We start from the raw sequence: 25,675 nt of genomic DNA on the forward strand, positions 1-25,675 counted from the left end.
TGTATGTTGAATTTTTATCGTTTTGGTCTTGTTGTATTCAGATAAATATTGGTTATTTTTCAAAACTGGAGTGAATTCCTTTTTTAGTGTTTTCACTGTGTTACTGTGTGTGTATGTACACATGCTTTACACTTTGCCTCTGAGATAAGCCTGACTGCTCGTGGTAAGCTACCATTGGGGTGAGCAGGGGTAATCTTAGCTGTGTGACTCCCTTACTTTGACTAGAATAAGGGTCCCTACTTGGACATGGTGTAACCCTCTGCCAGCTAGAGACCCCCATTTCTAACACAAGTTCCGAGAACACAGAGCGAATAAATCACCTTGTCTGGATGAGTTTATAGATGGATTCTGTAAGACCCTTGGCATGAAATTGATCCCTAAAATATTGAAACTATACAATCACCTGGCAGACACAGTTAAAATCATACCATCCATGTCAGAAGCTAATCTCACAGTGATTTTGAAACTGGGGCATGTCACGCGCACTATTCTTCCTATAGACCCGTGGCAATGCTAAATATTGTTGCTAAATTATACCCAAAAATACTCTAAGCGAGGCCCTTCTTTCGGGACTAATTCACCCTGATCCGTTAGGTTTTGTTACAGAGCAGTGGCTGCATAAAAATGCAAGCAAGATAGTTCACCTGGTTGAGAATGTCCAGAAAAAGAAAGTCCAAGCAATATTGGTTTTGCTCACCTTTGAGAAGCATTTGACCACGTGAACTGATACGGTCTATGGCACATTTTGAGTGCCATGGGCTTAGACCCTAAACGTCATGCCATGATTATGACTAAATATAAGACTCCAACCACAAAAATAACACACAAGTGCTGGGCCTCTGACAAGGTTCGACTGTACACGGGTATGACGCATCAGGAGTATCTATTAGCCCCTCTTCTTTTTGCTCTTAGTATAAAACCACTGGTATCAAGTATAAGATTGGCTAGAGATTTCAGCAGCACACCATTTGGTTCAAACACACATAAAATATCCGTCTTTGAGGATGTTATTATTCTAACCCTGAGTGATCTGGAGCATTTTTGGAAGACTTTGTGCAAGAACTGCGAAACTTTGAAAGGGTATCTGGATATAAAATTAATATGAGTAAATTGAAAATCTAAACTTTAGACTCCTAAGTGCTGTTATGATATGTATCCAAAACAAATATTCCTGCAGGTAGGATTTTACCCATGATAAATATGTGGGAGTTAAGATTACGCCATAGGTAATCCACCTATTTAAAAGAAACTACCCAATAATACTTTGACTAAATATATAGGGAGTTGAGGTGATCATCACTCTTCTTCCATTTGTGGATCGAGGGATATGCTGCCATTAAAATGAGCAATCTTATAAGGGAATTATATCTATTTCAAACACTCCCAGTTAAGGAGGCTGCAGGTTTTATGAGGTCTCCGGCATGCAGTTAATAATTTTATTTTGAAAGGCTCCTGACCAGGATGTCCTTCTGTCTATCGCAATGCCTTCAGCAACAGGGTGGCTTGGCCATACCAGATTTTAGGGTACATTACTATGCCTCTCAATTGCACGTTTGTCTGGAATCATCTAAGGCAGAAAAATACAAGCTATCTACCCACAGGGAAACACCAGTCTTGATGACATAATACTGGGATATTATCTGGCTGCTAAAGGAGGGGAGACTGCAGAATGCTTAGAAAAGCACCCCAGTAAATATGGTTCTAAAAATCTGAGACTCATTGGCAACTAGGCTTGATCTGACCTCCTTGCCATCACCATAGACCCCAAGACACTTCAATGTGGACTTTGCCCCAGCACTGCAGGCAGGTCCTTTTGACAAATGGCACAAGGAAGATTCTAGACTTATCTCAGATATGCATAGTAAGGGTAAAATTAAATCGTTTCTCCAATGCAAGTAGAACTTCTAGAGTGAGGAAAACAAAAAGATACTCTATGGTCACCTTAGGCAATGGGCACTATACCCCTCGATGAAGTAGGTGACCACCCGCCAAAAAACTGGTTTGAGAAATTCAACTCATCCACATTTAAAGGCACGATCTTGAAGCTGTACTCCATCGTAAGAACATTGCAGTCTGCCTATTTCATGAAATGGGAGCATGTGGAGAGATATCTCATCTAAGATATGCAAGATATTGTGGAGAGATATTTCAGTCCACAGTCGTTCCTTGCACATTTGGTACAGGAAGTACAAATGTATTTATGCTTGGTCCTACACCTCATCTATATTACACAAAACATTTATAATATAATCTGCATGAAATATGGGAATACCCTAAATTACTTCTGAGTATTTATCTTGGGGCTGTGCCCCTCAGATTGAGTTGGAATTCTGAAAGCTGATTGAGCATTATTTTATTAATGTCTGAGGGGGAGCCAAACTGGTGGTTGTGTTACATGGAAAAAAAAGAAAAACACCCACTATAGCATAGTAACTTGGGATGTAAGGAAGATATTCGCAAAGGAAAAAATAATTAACAATATTAATGTTAATATATAAAGTTTGAGGTAGTGTAGGCACTAATGCTAGAACTCCCTTTTAGACGTGTAAAGCATCCCTAGAAGTCCATTGTAAATGTTGCATTGTACATGTGGAGCCTATTCATGGAAAGTTAACAAGTCATATGTGGGCTCCAATGTATATTTACACCACCCACAGATTTGAAAAAAGTGTTTGCCAGGAGCACCACCGAGTTCTGGCTGGGCTGTAGCTTAAATGCATTGCAGTGAATACATGGCAAAGAAAAGTGGATTTGCTGTGTATGGCAAGCCTGCTTTTGAATATTCATGTCAACCCTGAAGTGTGCCTTGTAAGCTCACAGTGCGGGTGCTAATATATAACAATAGGACACACTGCATATTGGGCGTACCGTGCCCTCACAGTGAAATAAAATGCTTAAGTTTACTTCATATTGTAGGCCTGGCTAAGCTAGTTCCCAAATATGCCCAAGTGGGTTTCAAAACTTTTATTTCCACCTCAGCTGAGTAAAGGGCTAGAAAATGCTTGAAAGTTATTTCTACTTAGTTTCAGCGGTATAGCTTCTGTATGTGCAGTAGCGGTAGTGACACCAGAGCCAAGAGGCCTGAGGCACCATTGAACCCTGATTTCTGTAGTATTTTCATAGTTCAAATAGTGTCCAGGTGACCCATATCATTTCTTGCATTAGGGCCCATGGCATACTGGCAATGCCACTGGTTCGTTTTTAAAACTAACCTAATTATGAAATCAGATTTTGATCATCTAAGCAGAAAAATAAGTTTGTAAAAATTAACTTTCTGCTGCCTGAGCCATAATTGGTTCTGCCACTCATCACACCTCCAGAGTTGGTATGCACATCTTTGCCTGGGACATTCCTGGCTCACCAAAAAATGGCCTTCTAGCCCAGGAAAGGCTAATTGGTTTTAACTACTGTCTAGTTAGAAGGAATTACCTATCCGGGAGTGGGCAGGAACAGTTGGCAGACCAAAGGAAAAATGTAACACTGCCTATTGTGACTTGGAAATCAGAGAGGGTTTTTCCTGTTCATTCCCAGGGCCCACACAGACAGTTAGGCTTTATCCCTGATAGAAGGGGAAACGAGTTTTGACCCTGTCAGGTAGGGGAGTGGCCAAGAAACTGCAGACTTGACTATCAGTTGGCATGTGGGTCTTGTCCAGTTGAAGCAGACGATCCTGGGTAATTGGGGCAATTTACAGTAAGAAAAAGAGAAAGTGCTACACATGGAGGTGGGGGACTGCAAGAAAGTTGGGTGGTTGATTTTATCCAATTACTTGCTAGCGTACAGGATAAATCTGCCACCTGAGCCACCACCTCCTCAGAAGATTACTGGACTTGGGAAGATATAATTTGAGGTGGAAGGCCCTGTTGGAATAATGATCTTGACTTCTGACTCCTGCTGGAATAAAGGAACCCATAGAAGGACTTGAAGACTCATGAAGCCTACTGGCACCCAGGGATTGAAATTGTTCTTCGAAGGTCAAGTGGCTGACCTCCTGTTAACCTGCTGTGAATAGACAAAAGCAGGAGTCACGACTCCAAGAGGGCTCAGCTGACTAAAGAGAACTGGACCTACCAGGATCCCTGGCTGGAGAGAGACCTGGCAGACAGGTTTCTCTATCACACATGGGATGGATATCCTGGTTGCCTTATTATAAGTGGGCTATATCTTATGGCACTTGTAATAAGGCGCATGGGATATCTGTCACGTTTGTGATGGAGTACCCATCTGCTAGACTCAGGCCTGAAGTCTGAAGGTAAAGACATGGACCAGGACAACCCGTTTCATGTTCCAAAGTTCCACTCCATCTCTGTTAGCCGGCAAACTGCAGCTTTTCCATAGCGCTTGACTTTATTAATACACTTTTTGGTGTTCAAATGTAACAAATCATATCTCTGGTTCCACGTATCCTAATTCATTGATCATGGTGTCAAAATGTTCATTAATGTTACTTCTGTATTTTAAAATGCTTTGGTAATGCGTGCACATAGCTCAGGCGTCTCTGGGGTTTGCCTCCTGCTTGTGCCATAGCTATAAGGGATTGAACAATGATTCTCTCAGAACTGTTTTGTACCAACTAGAGTGGGTTTGTTGAGTTAGCGGGTCGCCTTTCCTCTGAAATTAATATCGCATTTCTGACATTATATGTCTGTAGACAAATCAAACTGGGCATGCCCTCCTGGGTTTAGAGCCTAGGGCTAATTTATTCAAAGGATGAAAATGTGCACAGAATCCCTGGGTAGGGGCTATAGTTGGGGTGGGCAACGGTTATACAATTGGGCTGATGCCGATAACTGATGTGATTCCCTTGTCTGTCAGTGATGTGTGAAGTAAGGAAATTGAACTTGGTGGAAGGATAGGTGAGTTTAATTTTTGGGGAATGGAAGATGTGAAACATTTAATGTTAAATGATAATGTGACTTTGAGAAAATATAGATGACCACTGTGCTCTCAAAGTGCATCTCACGATTGTTGGTAGCATTTTCTGGCTAATGAAAATTGAATAAAAATCGTTTTAGGGAAAAGAAAATCTTTTAGTTCATGTGAACTATTTCAACCGAGTTCTAGTATTCACGCATGTAGAGCAGAAAAAACATCCAATGGGTGAGCAAAACGCAAGGTTAACAAGCACTGGCGTTGCCAATAGGTCTCGCAGTAGGAAAGTTGGAGCTATTGGTTGTGTAAATGACAAAGCCCTTTATGTATTAAAAATGATAACCAAAGTGAAAGGCATTGTTATTTGCAATTGTAATGGCTCCAACTGTCGTACTGCGAGATCTATTGGCAACGTGAGTGTTTTTTCGTGTGTGAGTGGCGTTGTGTGTGTGAGTGGCGTTGCGTGTGTGAGTGGCGTTGCGTGTGTGAGTGGCGTTGCGTGTGTGAGTGGCGTTGCGTGTGTGAGTGGCGTTGCGTGTGTGAGTGGCGTTGCCTGTGTGAGAGGTGTTGCCTGTGTGAGAGGCGTTGCCTGTGTGAGTGGTGTTGCCTGTGTGAGTGGCGTTGCCTGTGTGAGTGGCGTTGGCTGTGTGAGTGGCGTTGGCTGTGTGAGTGGCGTTGCATGTGTGAGTGGCGTTGCATGTGTGAGTGGCGTTGCATGTGTGCGTAGTTGAGTGGCGTTGCGTAGTTGAGTGGCGTTGCGTGGTTGAGTGGCGTTGGATGTGTGAGTGGCGTTGCATGTGTGAGTGGCGTTGCATGTGTGAGTGGCGTTGCGTAGTTGAGTGGCGTTGCGTAGTTGAGTGGCGTTGCGTAGTTGAGTGGCGTTGCGTAGTTGAGTGGCGTTGCGTAGATGAGTGGCGTTGCGTAGATGAGTGGCGTTGCGTAGGTAAGTGGCGTTGCGTAGGTGAGTGGCGTTGCGTAGGTGAGTGGCGTTGCGTAGTTGAGTGGCGTTGCGTAGTTGAGTGGGCAGCGTTGCGTAGTTGAGTCGCGTTGCGTATTTGAGTGCCGTTGCGTAGTTGAGTGGCGTTGCGTAGTTGAGTGGCGTTGCGTAGTTGAGTGGTGTTGCGTAGTTGAGTGGCGTTGCGTAGTTGCGTGGCGTTGCGTAGTTGCGTTGAGTAGTTGCGTTGCGTAGTTGCGTTGCGTTGCGTAGTTGAGTGGTGTTGCGTAGTTGAGTGGCGTTGCATGTGTGAGTGGCGTTGCATGTGTGAGTGGCGTTGCATGTGTGAGTGGCGTTGCATGTGTGAGTGGCGTTGCATGTGTGAGTGGCGTTGCGTAGAGTGGCGTTGCGTAGTTGAGTGGCGTTGCGTAGTTGAGTGGCGTTGCGTAGTTGAGTGGCGTTGCGTAGATGAGTGGCGTTGCGTAGTTGAGTGGCGTTGCGTAGTTGAGTGGCGTTGCGTAGTTGAGTGGCGTTGCGTAGGTGAGTGGTGTTGCGTAGGTGAGTGGCGTTGCGTAGTTGAGTGGCGTTGCGTAGTTGAGTGGGCAGCGTTGCGTAGTTGAGTCGCGTTGCGTATTTGAGTGCCGTTGCGTAGTTGAGTGGCGTTGCGTAGTTGAGTGGCGTTGCGTAGTTGAGTGGTGTTGCGTAGTTGAGTGGCGTTGCGTAGTTGCGTGGCGTTGCGTAGTTGCGTTGAGTAGTTGCGTTGCGTAGTTGCGTTGCGTTGCGTAGTTGAGTGGTGTTGCGTAGTTGAGTGGCGTTGCATGTGTGAGTGGCGTTGCATGTGTGAGTGGCGTTGCATGTGTGAGTGGCGTTGCATGTGTGAGTGGCGTTGCATGTGTGAGTGGCGTTGCGTAGAGTGGCGTTGCGTAGTTGAGTGGCGTTGCGTAGTTGAGTGGCGTTGCGTAGTTGAGTGGCGTTGCGTAGATGAGTGGCGTTGCGTAGTTGAGTGGCGTTGCGTAGTTGAGTGGCGTTGCGTAGTTGAGTGGTGTTGCGTAGTTGAGTGGCGTTGCGTAGTTGCGTGTAGTTGCGTGGCGTTGAGTAGTGACGTTGCGTAGTTGAGTGGCGTTGCGTAGTTGAGTGGCGTTGGGTAGTTGAGTGGCATTGCGTAGTTGAGTGGCGTTGCGTGTGCGTAGTTGAGTGGCGTTGCGTGGTTGAGTGGCGTTGCATGTGTGAGTGGCGTTGCATGTGTGAGTGGCGTTGCATGTGTGAGCGTTGCGTAGTTGTTTAGTTGTGTGGTGGTGTTATTTATTGATGCTTTGTTGGTGCTGTATGAGTGTATTTTAGTGTTGCTATGTTTATAGTGTGATGTGTATATTTGTAGATGTGATGTTGTGTAAGTATTTTTTAGCATTATGTAATAAATGGAATGTGTATGTAACTTTTTTGTATTTTTTTGTGTTTAGTAATATGTTGACTGCCTTTGTTGATGCTTATGTATGTATTTTAAATAAAAAATGGCGGACGCAATGCGTCCCCTTCACGCAACCTACGTTTAGTAGGTCATCGGTCTAGTTTTTTTTTGCTTTCCTTTTGGAAGTGTACAATTTTTGATTGACGTTTTATTTCAGCCAATCGGAGCGCTACGTTTTTGACGTTGCGTTTCGATTGGCGTGCGTCAACGGTGGAATTCCCCAGAAGATCGAGATTCGCGGGGCGCAGAAGGCGTGTTCTTGTTCCTGTGCTGTTGTTGCGTCGTTAGACAGGTAAGACTTTATTTCTAACTGTTTTATTTATGTATTCGAATGTAGTATTGATAGTATGTATAAAGTAAAGAATATTATTTTTTGTATAAAAATGTAAATCTTTTGTTCGCGACTATATGACTTTTTTGTTATTTACTTAAAATATAGATAATTAACTGTTTATAAAGTTGATATATAATGTCTGTTTGTGTCAATTTTAATGTATTTATTGGTTGTATTTGTATTTTTACGTACATGATCTGTATTTTAACTTAGAAGAAGTATGTACTTTGTATTTATGTAATAACTGGATGTGATAAGTTTTAATGATTTAAATTGTTTATTTTTACAATGACAATGTTTGTAAATGTTTCGGAGGCACAGTGTTTAATTGAAGGTGTGTAAATGTATACTTTTGCGAATGTTAGTTATGTTTTTAATCTTTATTAACGAAATATGCGAATAATGTAAGGCAACTGCAAATGTGGATGTTTCTTTGTGTTTTAATTTGCAAATGTATGTTGACGTTATTTCCATTATTCCTTCTTTTATCTGTGTTGATTGTTTCGCTTTTAAATTTTTAGTTTTGTGAGTGTTACCTAAAGGTGTTAATAATGTAGGTATTATGAGTTAGTTATGTGATTGTTAGCTAGTGTCGTTTTTATTTACTTGGTGCGTAACAGATCTTGTGCATTTTTTTGATATTTTTTTTTTTTTTTTGCATTTTCGTTTTGTTGTTTGGCCTTAGTTTTGTAGTTGTTTGTCTAGGTCTCAAAAGGATAGCGTAGATTATTTTTTTTAAAGTAGTTGATGTGAAACGTTAATAATAGTGTGTAAAAAACTTGCTGTATAGTACTCGAATAAAAAGAGCATGCTAGTTTAATAATGATGTGAATTTTTTAAACGGCGGAAGTTGTCTGTAGGTGTTAATTGGAGGTGAAGATAGTTCCAGACAATGTACCCTTCAGAGTGAAGGCATCTTCTTTCAGCATAGCATTATTGTTAGGTTGATAAGTTGCCAGAAACCTTTTTGATGTTTCCTATTTGTGGGTAGGCGGACATTTTCAGAAGGTTCTGAATCCGTGACCTGGGGGACTCCTGTGTAGTGCCTTGTGGACGAAGCAACGATCCACAGTCTGAGCATGTGGTGTAAAGGGTGCTACCTGTAGCTTGGTTGTTTGATGATGAACAAGTTGTGTGTGATAGTAATGTGTTAATCCAGTCTAGGAGTGTTCACCGCAGGAGCAGGGTGCCCTTGTGTGGGAGAACAAGAATTTGCAAGAGTCCCCAAAGTAAGCTTAGGTGATAAAAGACACAATAGATTACGTCTTTGACATTATGAATGAAAGTGAAGCATAATATTGTGTGTGTGAGGATGAGGGGGTGAGGGTAAATGTTGCCTAACGCTATTTATGTGTTTTACGGTGTAGTTGGAGGGTGGATTTGGACGGTGTGAGTGTGAGTGTGAGTGGATGTGAGTGTCTGGGCATTTGCTGTTGTGAGTGAGGCTGAGCGTGTGTTGGTGAGTGATGGTGTGTGAGGGTATGAGTGTGATTGAGGGTGTGAGGTTGTGAGAGTGTGAGAGTGTGATGTAGGGTGAGGATGAGTGAGGGTGTGTTCGGCTGAGGGTGAGGGTGGGTGAGGGTGTGATTCATAGTGATGATGCCTATAAGTGATCATTTTTTCCTTGTGAATATTGTACACTTCAAATGTATTAATGTTGTGAAGCGTTTTTTGAGAAAGCTAATCCTGCCCTATGTAATGTTGATTGATGCTGTTGTTAACGCTGAATCAAAAAACAAACACATCAGTAACGTTTTTTATATAATGCATGTCAAAAGTAATCATTTTTTTGTACGGTACACATCAATTTGCACTGCAAAAGCTTGGCTTGCATTAACATAGATGCGCATTGATTTTGTCTGTGTTTGCTTATTCGAGACAATGTTTACCTCCTTATAAATTTCCGACTACAGATGTGCATTAATTGTGGCAAAGTATAAGTATGAAGCCACCTTTAAAAATTGTATTGTTGTTGTTGTTTAGTTTGAGTGAAATTCTTTCTTGTACTTATTAGTGAATTGCAAGTAGGATGTGAGGTCTAGTGCTCTTGTGATTACGCACTTTCTTTGTTTTGTGGATTATTTCCACCATTGTTTAATGGTTTATTTACTTCCCCTCACTTTAGTGACTGCTTTATGTTGTGAATTTTTGTCCTTTAGAGGTCTTTGTCCCCTTTTAAATTGGTGTATTACTCGCTGTGTATTCAGATGTTTCCCTTTTTTTCTTCGGATTTTTTTTTTCTTGAAAAAATGTTATATTTAACAATCGTTTACTGCGTTTTTATGTATTAATTTGTGCACTGTCCTTGCGATGCATTAAGTTTTCATTTTTGAATACCTACAAGTGTGTAATCTGATGTTTTGTTATTGAATTAAATGTTGCCTAATGCTATTTACTTTTGGAGTTGGAGGGTGGATTAGTAGTTGGAGGGTGCATTAGTAGTTGGAGGGTGGATTAGTAGTTGTAGGGTGGAGTTGTAGGGTGGTGTTGTAGGGTGGAGTTGGAGGGTGGACTTGGACGGTGTGAGTTTGAGGGTGAGTGGATGTGAGGGTCAGGGGGTGTGAGGGTGTGTGATGGTGTGTAAGGGCGAGTGAGGGTGACTGTGTGAGTATGAGTGAGGGTGTGAGAGTTGTGAGGGTGAGGGGGGTGAGGGTGTCTGAAGGTGAGGGGGTGAGGGTGTCTGAAGATGAGGGGGTGAGGGTAATGGGGTGTGAGTGTGTGTGATGCTAGGTGTGGGTGAGTGAGGGCGAGTGTTATGAGGGTGTGAGTGTGTGAAGGTGAGTGAGGGTGTGCAAGTTTTAAGGTTGAGTGTGTGACTGTGGGTGAGGGTGGGTGAGGGTGTGTGAGGAGGTGTGAGGGTGAGGTTGTTGAGGGTGAGGGTGTGTGAGGAGGTGTGAGGGTGAGGGGGGATGTAGAGTGATGGTGTGTGAGGGTGAGTGGGGGAGGGTGAGTGAGGGTGTGTGAGGGTGAGGGTGAGGTTGTTGAGGGTGAGGGTGTGTTGTTGAGTGATGGTGTTTGAGGTTGTGAGGGAGTTTGAGGATGAGTGATGGTGTGTGAGGCTGTGTGTGAGGGTGTGAGTGGGTGTGGGTGAGAGTTGTTGTGATGATGGCTATAAGTGTTTATACTTTCGCCGTGAATATTGTACACTTCAAATGTATTAATGTTGTGAAGCGTTGTTTCTGAAGCTAAGAGACCTATGTAATGTTTATTGATGCTGTTGTTAGCGCTGAATCCAAAATCAAAGACATCAGTAATTGTTTTTATATTATACATGTAAATTTTTTTCATTATTTGTTTTGGTAAGGTACACATCAAGCCGCACTGCAAAAGCTTTGCTTGCATTAACATAGATGCGCAGTCATTTTGGAGGGTGGAGTTGTAGGGTGGTGTTGTAGGGTGGATTAGGAGGGTGGCCTTGGACGGTGTGAGTGTGATGGTTATTGGATGTGAAGTTCAGGGTGTGTGATGGTGTGTGAGTGTGAGTGAGGGTGACGGTGTGAGCATGAGTGAGGGTTGTGAGGGTGGACTTTGAAGGTGTGAGGGTGATTGGATGTGATGTTCAGGGGGTGTGAGGGTGTGTGATGGTGTGTGAGGGTGAGTGAGGGTGACGGTGTGAGTATGAGTGTGGGTGATGGGATGAGGGTGTGTGAAGATGAATAGGTGTGGGTGAGTGAAGGTGAGAGTTTGAGCGTGAGTGAGGGTGAGTGTTGTGAGGGTGTGAAGGTGAGTGAGGGTGTGGGAGTTTGAATGTTGAGTGTGTGACTGTGGGTGAGGGTGAGGGTGTGTGAGGGTGAGGGTGAGTGAGGTGGTTTGTGGCTGAGAGTGTGTGATGTATAGTGAGTGTGAGAGTGTTGTGATGGGTGTGAGGAGATCGTGGGTGTGTGAGTGTAAGTTGTTTGAGGGTGAGGGGGTGTGTGAGTGGAGTTGCATGCGTGAGTGACGTAGCATGCATGAGTGGCGTTGCATGCGTGAGTGGCTTTGCGTGGGTGAGTGGGGTTGCGTGGGTGAGTGGCGTTGCGTGGGTGAGTGGCGTTGCGTGGGTGAGTGGGGTTGCGTGGGTGAGTTGCGTTGCATGTGTGAGTAGCGTTGCGTGGTGAGTGGCGTTGCGTGGGTGAGTGGCGTTTTGTGGGTGAGTGGCGTTGCGTGGGTGAGTGGCGTTGCGTGGGTGAGTGGGGTTGCGTGGGTGAGTGGCGTTGCGTGGGTGAGTGGCGTTGTGTGGATGAGTGGCATTGCGTGGATGAGTGGCGTTGCGTGGATGAGTGGCGTTGCGTGGATGAGTGGGGTTGCGTGGATGAGTGGGGTTGCGTGGATGAGTTGCGTTGCGTGGATGAGTTGCGTTGATGTGGGAGTGGTGTTTCTTGGATGAGTGGCGTTGCGTTGGTGAGTGGGGTTGCGTGGATGAGTGGCGTTGCGTGGATGAGTGGCATTGCGTGGATGAGTGGCGTTGCGTGGATGAGTGGCGTTGCGTGGATGAGTGGCGTTGCGTGGATGAGTGGCGTTGCGTGGATGAGTGGTGTTGCGTGGATGACTGGGGTTGCGTGGATGAGTTGCGTTGCGTGGATGAGTTGCGTTGATGTGGGAGTGGTGTTGCTTGGATGAGGATGTGAAGGTGAGTGAGGGTGTGCGAGTTTGAATGTTGAGTGTGTGACTGTGGGTGAGGGTGTGTGAGGGTGAGGGTGAGTGAGGTGGTTTGTGGCTGAGAGTGTGTGATGTATAGTGAGTGTGAGAGTGTTGTGATGGGTGTGAGGAGTTCATGGGTGTGTGAGTGCAAGATGTGTGTATTTGTGCATGTGTGTGTGGCGTTGCATGTGTGTTTGGCGTTGCATGTGTGATTGGCGGTGCATGTGTGAGATAGAGTGTGAGGGCTGTGTGTTACTGTCGTGCGTGTGGACGGGCCTGATTGGGATAGAATAAGCAAGAGGCACGACCAGAAAGCTGATTTTGGTGGACTGTTTGTGCATGTTGCCTTGCGTGCTGAATGGAACAGAGAGATGTTTTGATGTTATTGTTTCAGCAATTGAAAGACAGGGTGTTATGCTTAAAATGAAAAAAAAGTGCACGTCTGAATAGGAAAGGCAGAAACGTGTAGATGAATGAATGAGACACAAGGAAGGGGGTGTTTGTTTGCAAGAAGCACGTGTAAATGTGGTCAACGTGTACGTGTTTCTGTGCGTGAATGGAAAAGAGAAAGTCTGTTGTCTGTTTGTGCATGTTGGCGGCCGTGATTGGGATAGGATAACAAAGAGACACGAACAGAGATGTTTTTTTCGTGTATGTGTCCCAGCCATTGAAATAGTGTAAAATAATTTGATAGTATGGATTGCTGATGCCGGTGTCACTGCACCTGCTGCACGAACGGAAAGCGTGTCTCTGAAAGAGTGTGTGCAAGGGAGAGGGGAGAGGCATGGTGACCTGTGCTTGGTGTTTACTCAGAAGGACCCTGTAGGGCGTTGTAGGTGACAGGCCAAGTCACCACAAGATATATATTCAAAAGAAATGCGCGTCCAACATTATTTACTGTGAAAATAAAGACAAAGATGTGTCAGAAATGTGCTGGAGGTAGAGGTGTGGTTCGGAAGAGACAGTAGCAGGGGGATTTTGGTTACAAGATGCACGTGTAAATGTCGATGCTACAGACTTTTATATATGTGTCGGCGTGTTGTGATCTGTGCGTGCATTAGGAGGGAGCTGCAGAATTGGATCAATATACTGTGTAGATAAAAGGTAGTGATGAAGGGTGTGCTATTTAAGAACACATACAGCTGTAGTTAGTATTTAGTATTGAAGACGTGTGTCGTTCTTTTGAGTGAGTGCTGGGTGCACTGTAAGTTCTGTCTGTGTGCAGTAAGTGTGTGCAGTACGCACTGATAGCGTACTGTATGCAGTGTGTTTTCTGAAGTCTGTGTAAAGTCTTAGTGAGGGCTGTGTGCAGTTTGAGTGAGGCCTGTGTGCAGTGTGAGTAAGTGCTGTGATCAGTGACTGAGAGGTGCTTGCACTGAGTAACGCACTTGCTTACAGTTTTCTTTTGATGGCAATGCGTTAGTGATATGTTTAGAATTAGTGTGCCCTGTGTGTTTGCAAAAGGAGTGAGCTGCGGAGTCTGAAAGCTAGTGTGTGCAGGCATGGCCTTATTATATGTACAAAGCATAGGCACTTTCGTTTCGTATTTGCAGGTTAAATCCTTCAAGAGATGTGGCAAAGTGGTATGAGCTCCCTGTGCCTAATGAGTGAGTAGCCGAATAGGATCACGATTGTGTACATGCATGTCACTAATGTGTGTTGATAAGTAGTGTACATTTAGTGTGATGTGTGGCCAAGTTGTGTATTGTTTGTCAAACATTGTCAATTCCGATGACACAGACTTTTATATATGTGTCGCAGTGTTGTGATCTGTGCGTGCATTAGGAGGGAGCAGCAGAATTGGCTCAATATACTGTGTGGATAAAAGGTAGTGACGAAGGGTGTGCTATTTAAGAGCACGTACAGCTGTAGTTGGTATATAGTATTGAAGATGCATGTTATAAATAATTTGTTTGTCGTCAAATGCGTCACTTATTTAAAGTGTTGTGAGTTCTATGTAAAAAGAAAGGATGGAATAGCGTAGTAGGAAGGATGGCCTATGGAGTCATGGGACAAATGTGTCTAAAATGCCGTCTAATATTTTCTGTTAATTTTCACTCAAAATAATTTTCAAGATGTGGCGAAGTGGTGTGATCTGCCTGTGCAAACTGAGTGAGCAGCAGTGTTGTTTTTCGAGGGTGTGCATTTATGTGACGAATGTGTGTTGTGAATGAGACTGAAGTTAAGACAGGGTGGAATAAGGTAAGGAAGGGTGGGTATGCTTGCAAGATGCACGTGTAAATGTTGTGAACGTGAACGTGTGCGTGTTTCCGTGGATGAATGGCAAAGAGATAGAGTCTGAGGGCTGTGTGTTACTGTCGTGCATGTGGGCGGGCCTGATAGGGATAGAATAAGCAAGAGCCACGACCAGAAAGCTGATTTTGGTGGACTGTTTGTGCATGCTGCCTTGCGTGCTGAATGGAAGTGAGAGATGATTTGGTGTAATTGTTTCAGCAATTGAAAGTCAGGGTGTTATGCTTAAAAGGACCAAAATAACTGCACGCCTGAATAGGAAATGGAGAAATGTGTAGATGAATGAATGAGACAGAAGGCAGGGGGGTTTGCTTGCAAGATGCACGTTTACATGTGGTCAACGTGTACGTATTTCCGTGCGTCAATGGAAAAGAGAGAAAGTCTGTGAGCTGGTTGTTGTGCATGTTTGCGGGCGTGATTGGGATAGGATAACAAAGAGAGACGAACCGAGACGTTTTTTTCGTGTATGTGTTCCAGCAATTGAAAGACAGGCAAATTATTTGTTTTTCTTGATTTATGAGGCCGGTTCCAATGCACCTGCTGCACGAAAGGAAAGTGTGTCTGTGATAGAGTGTGTGCAAGGGAGAGTGGAGACACATGTTGAGCTGTGCTTAGTGCGTTGTCGGTGACAGCACAAGTCACCACCAAAAACAGAAGTGTTTTTTGTAATCCTACAAATTTTTTGTAGGCTCATACTGAATGTTTAACTTTGTCCGCACACGTAAAATGTCGTCTCATGATCGTCGTTTTGTTGTGGGTGAATGGCGTAAGCAGGCCCTTAGGGATGTTGCTAAGCATGTTTTGTGTGTAACTTTGCACTATGAAACGTAACTATAAAAAAAAAATAATGAACAACAATAAGACCATTGTACGTGCATGTCATAGACAGTGTAAAAGAACGTGCCGCTTGACACATTGTTTCTAAAGTTGCTTCCCTTGCTTTATGGTTTGGCGGAAAAAAAAGGCGCCTTTCGGTCTCTTTAGTTAACATTTGCATTTCCCCGCGGATGGCCGACAACAGATTACAATCTTTACGACTCTGATGAAAGCAATTCAGTCTCCTGGGGTGGTTAGGCCCCAGACGTTTGACTCTGGCCCCCTCCCCACCTTACAGAGGGGAAAAGAAAGAAGAAAAAAAAGTTGTCGTGCATGAAAGTGAAAGAGTCTAGACTGTTTGTTCTTTTAGTGCGTATTTGCGCGAGTAAAAGGCCGAAAGGTGCAGATGAATGAATAAGACTGAAGTTAAGACAGGGGGGGATAAGCTAAGGCAGGGTGGGTATGCTTGCAAGATGCACGTGTAAATGTTGTGAACGGGTGCATGTTTCCGTGGATGAATGGAAAAGAGATAGAGTGTGAGGGCTGTGTGTTACTGTCGTGCGTGTGGACGGGCCTGATTAAGATAGAATAAGCAAGAGCCACGACCAGAAAGCTGATTTTGGTGGACTGTTTGTGCATGTTGCCTTGCGTGCTGAATGGAACAGAGAGATGTTTTGGTGTTATTGTTTCAGCAATTGAAAGACAGGGTGTTATGCTTAAAATGAAAAAAAAAGACAGGGTGTTATGCTTAAAATGAAAAAAAAGTGCACGTCTGAATAGGAAAGGCAGAAACGTGTAGATGAATGAATGAGACACAAGGAAGGGGGTGTTTGTTTGCAAGAAGCACGTGTAAATGTGGTCAACGTGTACGTGTTTCTGTGCGTGAATGGAAAAGAGAAAGTCTGTTGTCTGTTTGTGCATGTTGGCGGCCGTGATAACAAAGAGACACGAACAGAGATGTTTTTCGTGTATGTGTCCCATCCATTGAAATAGTGGAAATTAATTTGATAGTATGGATTGCTGAGGCCGGTGTCACTGCACCTGCTGCACGAACGGAATGCGTGTCTCTGAAAGAGTTTGTGCAAGGGAGAGGGGAGAGCAGTGACGAAGGGTGTGCTATTTAAGAACACATACAGCTGTAGTTAGTATATAGTATTGAAGACGCATGTTATAAATATTTATTTATTGTCGGAAAATACGTCACTTAAAACTTTGAAAGTGTTGTGAGTTCTATGTAAAAAGAAAGGATGGAAGAGCGTAGTAGGAAGGATAGGCTATGGAGTCTTTGGACAAATGTAAATTATTTGATTTTATGTATTTTCTGCGTCCGGTTCCACTGCACGTGCTGCACGAACGGAAAGCGTGTCTCTGAAACAGTGTGTGCAAGGGAGATTGAAGACGCATGGGGAGAGGGTACACCGAGCAGGAGGAAGGGAAGGCAAAGAAAGCAAGCTGGGTGAAGAAAGGGGGAGAAAAGAGCGCTGGGACGTGGAAAGGCAAGGAGTGGGGTATGGCAGAGATGTAAACAAACTAGATGCGCGGCCGCCATTTTTTTTTACTGGGAGGTGCTGGTGTGGCAGGAGTGCTGATACGGCAAGGCTGTGTTGACGGGGAGAAAGAGAGGAGGTGCTGATGTGGGAGGGGGAAGTCGCGGAGAGAGAGGGGAGGTGCTGTTGTGGGAGGGGGGAGTTGCCGGTGTGGGAGGAGTGCTGCTAGGGCAAGGCTGTGTTTGCGGAGAGAGAGAGGGGAGGTGCTGGTGTGGGAGGGGGAAGTTGCTGGTGTGGGAGGAGTGCTGCTAGGGCAAGGCTGTGTTTGCGGGGGAAAGAGAGGGGAGGTGCTGGTGTGGGAGGGGGAAGTTGCTGGTGTGGGAGGAGTGCTGCTAGGGCAAGGCTGTGTTTGCGGGGAGAGAGAGGGGAGGTGCTGGTGTGGGAGGGGAGAGTTGCTGGTGTGGGAGGAGTGCTGCTAGGGGAGGAGAAGCCCTGGACGTGAATGCTCGTGCATGTTTGATCACGTGATTCACGTGAACTGCAAGAAAACCGCGGCTGAAAGCCCTTTGGTTTGAAGAGAAAATAGCCGACTTGAATTCTCCCCATTTCCCATTCCTGCGGAATGGTAAAGGCGAGACCTAAAAATGACAGTGCAAAGACTGTTATCTAGAATAAAATAAACTGGGAGAATAGCTTTTTAGTATGCAGGACCTCTGAAAACAGGATTGGCATTGATACCCCAAGATGAAGTGATAGATTTCCTGCTTGCCACCTATACTTAATTTGAAAACTAATCTGTGGTGTTTAAAGCACATTACTTAGGGGCAGAGGCTAGCAGCGCTGCAAACCCCGATGGTTTGCATGCCTGCATACATTATTTGGAAACAATGGAGCCTAGGTGGAGAAGTGTGGCTCAGGGGTTAGAGGCGGCAGACCCGGAAGCTGAGATCGGCCCTGGACCAGGGTTCAATTCCCCGCCTCGACGGGGGATGGGCTCAATAATTCCATGGACTCGATAATTCTCGCTCCGGTGCCTACTCGACTCACGGGTTCACACTCTGCGACTCTGGGCAATAGCTTGCTTAATCTCCACAACGGCCCCTCGCGGGGGATGCCTGGCTTTCACCTTGTGGACACCCTTCCGGGGTATATCACAGGGGAATACCAGGACGGGTTCCCTAAGCAAGCGCATAGATGCCTGCGATGTGGGCGATTTGCACTATATAAATACATTTACATGTAAGTGCAGCAGCTTAAAACTGTTCCTACTGGTCCGAGGAGCACTTAGAACAATGGGTAAATAATGCTACTTGGCTAACGTCCATCCTGTCCCCGGACCAGCAAACTACAAAAAATGTCACGCATGAGGAAGGGGGCGGGGTGCTTTGGATAGGGTGTTTGATCATCTAAGCAGAAAATTAAGTTTGTAAAAATTAACTTTAGGTGGCCTGAGCCAGAATTGGCTTGAAACTGTCACTAAGTGTTGAAAGGGAGGGGGGCCTTGGATAGGGTGGGGCCTCGGGCAGTACCCAGGAGGCACTTTTGCTCCGTCCGCACACTAAACCCCCCCTTACACAAAATAATTTGTTTTAAAAGCTTGGTGAGGGAAGTACTGATGTCCTGTGGTGTTTTCACACCGCTTAATGTAGATTCGCTGTTCAGTGTCAAAACATGAGCTGGAGTGGAAAGCCACTCATGCAGTCCTTTCCAGCTCGTTTCCCTGCCACTATGTGATATCGGCTCCTCACTCGGTGACCGGATATCATGTGACACACAGTGGCACCATGTGAGCTGGAAGGCCTTGCCTTACTCCGAGCCCCCTCGACCCTCACAAATAGATTTCCAGCTGGACTGGTGTTTGTTCCCCATCCCTGCGCTGGTCAGTTTTTGCCCTGGACAGACCTAAATACACGACCTTTTCCAAGGTGGAAATGGGTATTACTAAAATGAGTGAATACCTACTAACTCTCGAGGTCGTGACTGACCCACTTTCTAATTAATTCTTTCTTTGAAACACGCATTTGGTGCTCCTTGGCGGAGAGCTGCTCCATTATGGTGTAATTTTACAAGTGAAAATATCGATTTACAATTTAAGTTTTCGTTTTTTAATACAAAACGTGAACACTAAAACAGGCCATAAGCAAACCTTACACTAATTTAGGTGCACAAATGGCTTTGCATATGGGTCCCCTGGCGCTTTCAGACAGATTTCTTCAACAGAAGCATTAAGACTCTCAGCTACAACACATGTGCTACCTAGGTATAACGTGGATATGAAAAATGATACAACAGAACACTAGACAGTATCTAAAATTATAATCTTGCAATCGCATTGACCTTAAATATGTTGCAGACATCAACAAGAACCCAAAAATCCAATATTTCTGGATTCAATGTTTCCCGGTTGGGCGTTAGACCACAGACATTTACACTTACTGGTGCATGTTTGTGATTTCTTTTTCTCTGACTGTACTGTAAATCGTAAAGAATGACTGGGGTACCCAAGTGCCTGCGACTTTCACATACTCTGAGAGGGGCCTGCATATATAAACGTTTTCACACACTTAATTGCTGCAGACTACTTATCACCATGCACAAAGGAAACTTCGAAGCGACTTTGCACTTTGAAACTATTTTGTTTCTTCACAGGAGAAAACATCTTCCCTAAATCCTTCACTCTCACCACACCTCGACAGCAGCGTAGCAAAGCTGCCAGGGCACTGGCACAGAAAGGAAAATGGGTCCTTTGACTGCTGTTGGGGTAGCAAAATACTGCAATTATCAGGGTTCAATAGGCCCCTCAGGTCTTCTGTGCCCCGGTGCCACTGCACCTGCTGCACCAACGCTAGCTGCGCGTTCGCACCTCCACCAATTTAGAGGCTCAATCAGTTTCAGAATCGAGCCCTTTTTTTTTTTTTTTTTCAGGATGTGGCCATCTACATTCCACTCACAAATATGGACCTTTTCATGTTATAATATTTAAAACATAATACACATTTTGCAATCCCCCAAAAATGATTGAACTCAACATTCCACATGCCCATGAAAATCCTGAAGAGGTCTTACTCACCGGAAAAGTACAATAAAGCGTACACCGATTTTTGATCCATCGTTAGATCTTGCCCACGTTTTCACTTCCGACACAGTATGTAAAAGAGCAGCCTGCTGTTTCACCTAGCTTGCAGTAGTGGCTGAAGAGCGGCTCAGTTCTGCAGCAACATTTAACCACTATCTCAAGCGTCTCACTTCCTGACAGTCTCTTCACCCAATCACAAAGAAACCACAGGCATAAAAAGTAACGTTTCAAAATCCTTGCCAACAGGATAGCAGCTACAGGATATTGCCAACCACCAACGTCTTGTTTAAAAAACATATTTAATAAAAGATGTTTATGGTGCGCTTTTTATAAAGTGCATTGAAATTCGAAAAACTTTTCAGATTTTTTTTCTGATACCAGGGCCTGCTTCAGTATTACCATTAAAACACACCCTTAGCATCAGACTTTCACTGATATTCTTCCACCAGGCTAGTCGAGCAAAAAAAATATAAAATAACTCACCCTTGCCCTGTGAGACACAACAATTTCAAAACACCAAATTCTCTTTGCAATTGTAATGAACTGTCTAGTTATACTATGAAGTATTAACAACAAAAATGCAACACAAAAAGTTATCTAACATCTCCTTACAATGCCTTCTCTTAGATGATAGTGCTGAAACACGTCAAACTGTTTTTTGTGTGATTTTACAGAGATTGATGGTAGTTATCAATGAATCTGGTCCTGGCAAGTCCTCGAGACAGTGAGGCACCAACAGAAGTCTTACTGAACAATTCACAACAGTATGCAGGGTGAAAATAGACTAGCTGTTGGTGCCCCTTACCTTCATACTTTATATCAACAGGATGGGAGAAAAACTCATTGCAGCCAACGCCCCAATGAAAGGCATTAGAAAAGCTCCACTCCTCCTATGCACAGTTGACTCAATCCTTCTGGTCAAGAACACCAACTACCATATTCAAGCAAGCCAAAGTGACAGAGAAATTTAAAAATAAACACAACATCAAAATGAATATAAGAACAACAAAAAGTATGGATTGGAGACACCTATCAGCCAAATCAAACGAGAAGGAAGATCACCCTGGTGGGAAAGGTCATTGAAAAAAGTGAAGTGTTTCACCTATCTTGGAGTGATGCGAGCAGCACTGTTCAGTTGGAACATCGGTATGCAAAGCACAGCAAGGCGAGCCTCCAGGCGAAGCCAGATTTGCCAAACTATATAGCAGTAGATGACTGATATATAACACCGAGATTGATAGATCCAAAATAGAAAGTACTCTACTTTACAAGGCCGAAGGAGGAGGCCGGCACCACTCATGCCACCAACTATGTAGAGTGACAATCAAGCTCTTTAAATCTCTACTCTGTGTCCCCTAAGCAATACAAAATGTCCTTTTGAGAGTAGACTTCTGAATAACGCCTCCAAATCCACAAAGCAAGATGGCAGCGATGCTTAATGTGGTCGAATGGAGTTCAACCACCACAAAATATTTAGTGGAGGACTGCTGGAAAGTACTAACATCAGACTCCCCACAATCACAAAACAAACATTGGCAGAGCCAATAGGTGTGGTGCTGGTCGCTAGCTTTTTGGCAATGCTTGTTTTGTTTTATTATAGTTTTTGCACAACGTTATTGTTCGGGAAGCTGCCTGGCCCTCATTACATCTGAAAAAAATGGCTAACAGCAAAAGTGTGTTTCTGGTCTCAAAAAAGCAGACATTACCATGGTACATCTGCATGTGTTGATGTGTTCCTTGTGAACAGGCAGCATGCCGTAGCTCATAGTGAAGGCAGTCAAGGACTGAATTGGGCTAACATTGCCCCTTGATACACACTGGTGTGTGGTGAAGAAAATTGTGAATGATACAATCATAGACTAATGGATAAAATGTGGCTTAAAAACGCTAAAATCAACTATGCGATACATAGTTTTCATAAACTCAAAAGGTCTTGACTAACAAAGACCTAAATGGCCATTGATCTGGCACTGACTGCTAGCCTCAACTTTCAACCAAATCATTGGCTACAATGGGTTGCTATCTACACCTTATGACGAAAGAGATGGCAACTGGTCATCATGACCAAGAAACAAGATTGTCCCAAAGGCTAAGCAGGCCATGAAGGTTTGTAAGACTAGTAACACCAAAAATAGACCTTCACTCGAGGTGCAAAATAGATAAATTCTCCCACCTTATTGTCCCACTTCTAATCCATTTTATCCCACACAATAGTGGCTCCTTGATTTCCCACTTCTGGATTCTAAACAAAGAAAATGGGGAGACTGGATTGAAAATTTATTTTTTAAGGTATCTAGCAATGTACTCATTCTGGCAGGGCCTTCTTGCTGCATCTGGTGTGGGAACACAGGGGCATATTACCAACAACTAGCAATAATTATCGCTATGTTGGTTTAGCGGCGATATTTTTATCGCCGAGCTGCGGCGATTTTTATCGCTTAGGAACCTTGCTATTATCAAGGTTTATCTCCTAAGCGATAAAAATCGGCCGAAATGCATGAATATTGCTGAAAAGTCAGCGATATTCATGCATTACCGAGCTAATGCTCTTAGCCATGTTATCCACCTACCATTCGATAACATGGCTAAGAACTGCTCAGGGGCAGGTGTTAGCTGTTGGAGATATTCGCGCTTAGCGCGATTATCTCCAAAAGTTGGTAATAGGAGATAGCGATGTTAGTGACTGTTTTCAGTCGCTAACATCTTGGCACGCCCACTTTGCATGTCATTAGTGATAAATATCACTGACATGCAAAGCGGGGCCCAAGATGGTCGCTATCTCCTACTAGCTGTCGCTAACTGGTGTTAGCGACAGCTAGGTAATAGGGAGATAATTTTATCTCCGCTTTCTTGGCTTTTAAAGCCAAAAAAGCGGAGATAAACCCCCTTGATAATATGCCCCACAGTTTGGCAGATGCATGAAGTTTGCTACTCCCCAGCTAAAGTGATTACATATTTCACTCAAGACATTTTCACATACTGACAACATTTCCATGTCAACAATTCATATCCAGGAACCTCTAAATCTTTACAGCAGGAGAGTCTGGCTATGCGCCAGCCTTGAAACATTATTTTACATTCCCCAAAACTCTAGATGCTCAATATTGCATTCCCCAAAAAGGAAAACTGTAACCTTGTAAGAAACGTTTCTAGAATACTTGGAATAATGCGATGGCCTCCTTATCACACGCGTGAGGCATGGCCAGGGACAGTCTCCAGAGTGTTGCTGCTGGAAGAGGCTCCTTCATGGAGTTGGCTTCCATTAGTGCTCTGTAGGCAAACAACATCAAGGACTTGGAGAGAAGCGCCAGGTCAGTGTGCTTGCAACTACATCAGCACAACTGAGCATGCCAAAATAAATGAAAAATGCACTACTTCTTTTATGAACATAGAACTAATCAGGATGCCCATTGGCACACCTTCTTTTACAACATTAGTCTGCAAAGATGACACAGGCAATGACGATGTGTGCCAGTACACATCCACCTGCCTGAGGTGTCACCTATGCAAAATGCTTCTTCTTACCCTTCACATTAATTTGGAAGAATATAAGCATAATGCATTTTATTTAATGACATGGCCCTGCCCAAACTGAAAGATAACCAAGCAATTATTAGTATCATGCTAATCACAGCGATGCAAATACAATTAAAACCCTCAAATGCCAAAGTGCCGCTAAAGACGACCTGCACCCAACTACAGTCTTGATGCTTGTTTTTAGATCCATGAAACTATCCATTCCAAGCACTCAAATTGGTATTTACTTGTGAGTTTGTGCTGTGTTTTTGTTGTACCACATTGACTGAGCTTTGTCTTTCTTCATCCACCCCACTCTTTCTGTCCTTAATGTTTCTTACAGTGGCTCCTTATATGTGGAGCCATTTACTGTGTATGGGGAAAATCATAACCACTGAAACAATAGAGCTCACGAAAATGGCCATTGATAGTTTGGAATTCGCCAGTTTGCCATCCTCCGAATCCTTTCTTCTCCTTTCTTAAAAATGCTTTCCATTCCTCTGGTACCTATTCAGCCCCATTAGGCAGCCTAGAACTGTTTATCGTAATTTCCCTTTCCTTTGTAATTTTTTTTCCTCAGAACAAAACGGACGAGTTTGGAAAACTGGTGAATTGCATGATAACAAAAAAATTAATAATATCTCAGCCCTTCATCACCAAATCAAATGTTATGAACAATTCAAATGTGATTGAGAGAAGTCCTGAGTTTCCAGCTCGCACATCAAGTGTGATGTAAATCCGTCAGCATTTTTTACTGTAGCAGAGACCAACATTTTCTACAGTAGCTAAATTAGGCATCTTTTTTTAAACCCCGGCCACTTATGTTTTTTTTTTTTAATTCACACTTCTGTATGACACTTGGCATGCTAAATCTTAGCCAGTTTCGCCGTGATGGTGAGTACAATTCAGTCAGATTAGACAAACTGTGCTTACGTTATAAGTAAACCAAGCTGACATCTGTTAGCTGTAAACCCGTTCAGAAATAAGTGTCACAAATGTGCGTATCAGCGGGTTTGAAAGGGTTACACTATAGAGCGATCTGGATCATTAGTTCCCGGGTCGAGGGCAGTTCACTGACCCAAATCTAAATAGTAAACCTCCCTACTGGACGAGAGAATGTTTCCTGAGGTGGAGTTTTCTGATTGGCTGCCATAAGATGACATTTCCTCTTGAGGACCTTCATCAGAGGATCATGGTCTCTCCATCATGAAAAATAAATGTAAAAAACGTATAAGGAGGCAGGGTGGGCACACCCTGATGCTCAGGCGTAGGTGAAGGCAACTACCGAAGGGCACCCCATAAGGTTAAAAAAAAGTTAATTGCATTGGTTCCACAAACTTATACAGTGTTCTGAAATCCTGAGAGACACAGATGGTCGCCACCATGTTTCCAAGTTTGTGAACTCAATACAGTGGCTACGATCTATGAAAATCGTAGACCCATGTTTGGTCTCTGGCAGTATTTTGTTGACTCAGTACTGGGGTAGCAAACTATGAAACCTGTGGACCTCTTTTGGGCTACCCAGCCATGGTTTGTGGTGTCAGTATCTGGTTTGAATCCTATGAAATTTGTGGACCCTTGTTGAGTCATAATTTTCTAAAAATTGTTGGTTCAGGAGTGGGCTGGATCAGAATGCGTTTTGGGGAGTGCCCTCCACATGAAGAGAAACTTTTAAAAATGCACCTATTGGGAGGAATCATATCCGAGCCTGTGGTCTAGAAATGACTAGTAATACATTTTCCGAGTTTTTGGCAAGGTAAAGAAAATTCTGGGATTTACATTGGCTGAAGTATTATATATATTAAAGAGCAACACTTGAATGGTATATTCTGAGGAGTGACAGCAGCATTTCACACTAATTTTGCAGGCCCATGGTTTCCATTGGATGGGAAGAGTAGGAGGCATAAATGCAAGAACCACCTGGAGGCCCATCGCAGACCACACCATTGAAGTTTGCTGTTCCTCCAGCAGCTGTTACAACATCTGGTGCTGGGGTTGTTGTTTGAGGGCCAAACACACAGAAAGTGACTTAAAATAGATTGGGTAGCCTCATTTAGCTAGTGAGTCCTCCCTCGCACAAATGAGAAGATGGCATAACAGTGGCACCACAGACCCACAGTCATCAGATCACTATGGACTGGAAAGATGGCGGATGAAGGACTGCCCTGCTGCTCCTTTGACATAGCAAAGAAAAGCTGCATTAAAGACCGACTGTACCTGCTGATCGTAAGGACCATGCAGAGAGGAATGAGCCTGTGGTGCTCACTCATGGAAAAGTTGCCCATGTGTGCCTGAGCAG

The 25,675-nt window shown here is 44.0% G+C and overlaps 2 protein-coding genes across 2 annotated transcripts in view; one reads left to right on the forward strand and one right to left on the reverse strand.

The window, feature by feature from the left end:
* LOC147728473 (uncharacterized) overlaps positions 1–20,023 on the reverse strand; it is a 508,290-nt gene extending 488,267 nt beyond the window's left edge. Inside the window, exon 1 of the mRNA XM_086962242.1 lies at positions 19,855–20,023. Coding sequence (XP_086818368.1) covers positions 19,855–19,894 — 40 coding nt within the window. The 5' untranslated portion in view covers positions 19,895–20,023. The remainder of the gene's footprint in view (positions 1–19,854) is intronic.
* The window catches only part of ANAPC10 (anaphase promoting complex subunit 10), a 497,529-nt gene that overhangs the window by 10,897 nt on the left and 460,957 nt on the right, over positions 1–25,675 (forward strand). The gene's annotated exons all lie outside the window — the stretch shown is intronic.

Source organism: Lissotriton vulgaris, chromosome 3_1 (genome assembly GCF_964263255.1).
Source record: "Lissotriton vulgaris chromosome 3_1, aLisVul1.2, whole genome shotgun sequence".
NCBI lineage: Eukaryota > Metazoa > Chordata > Amphibia > Caudata > Salamandridae > Lissotriton > Lissotriton vulgaris.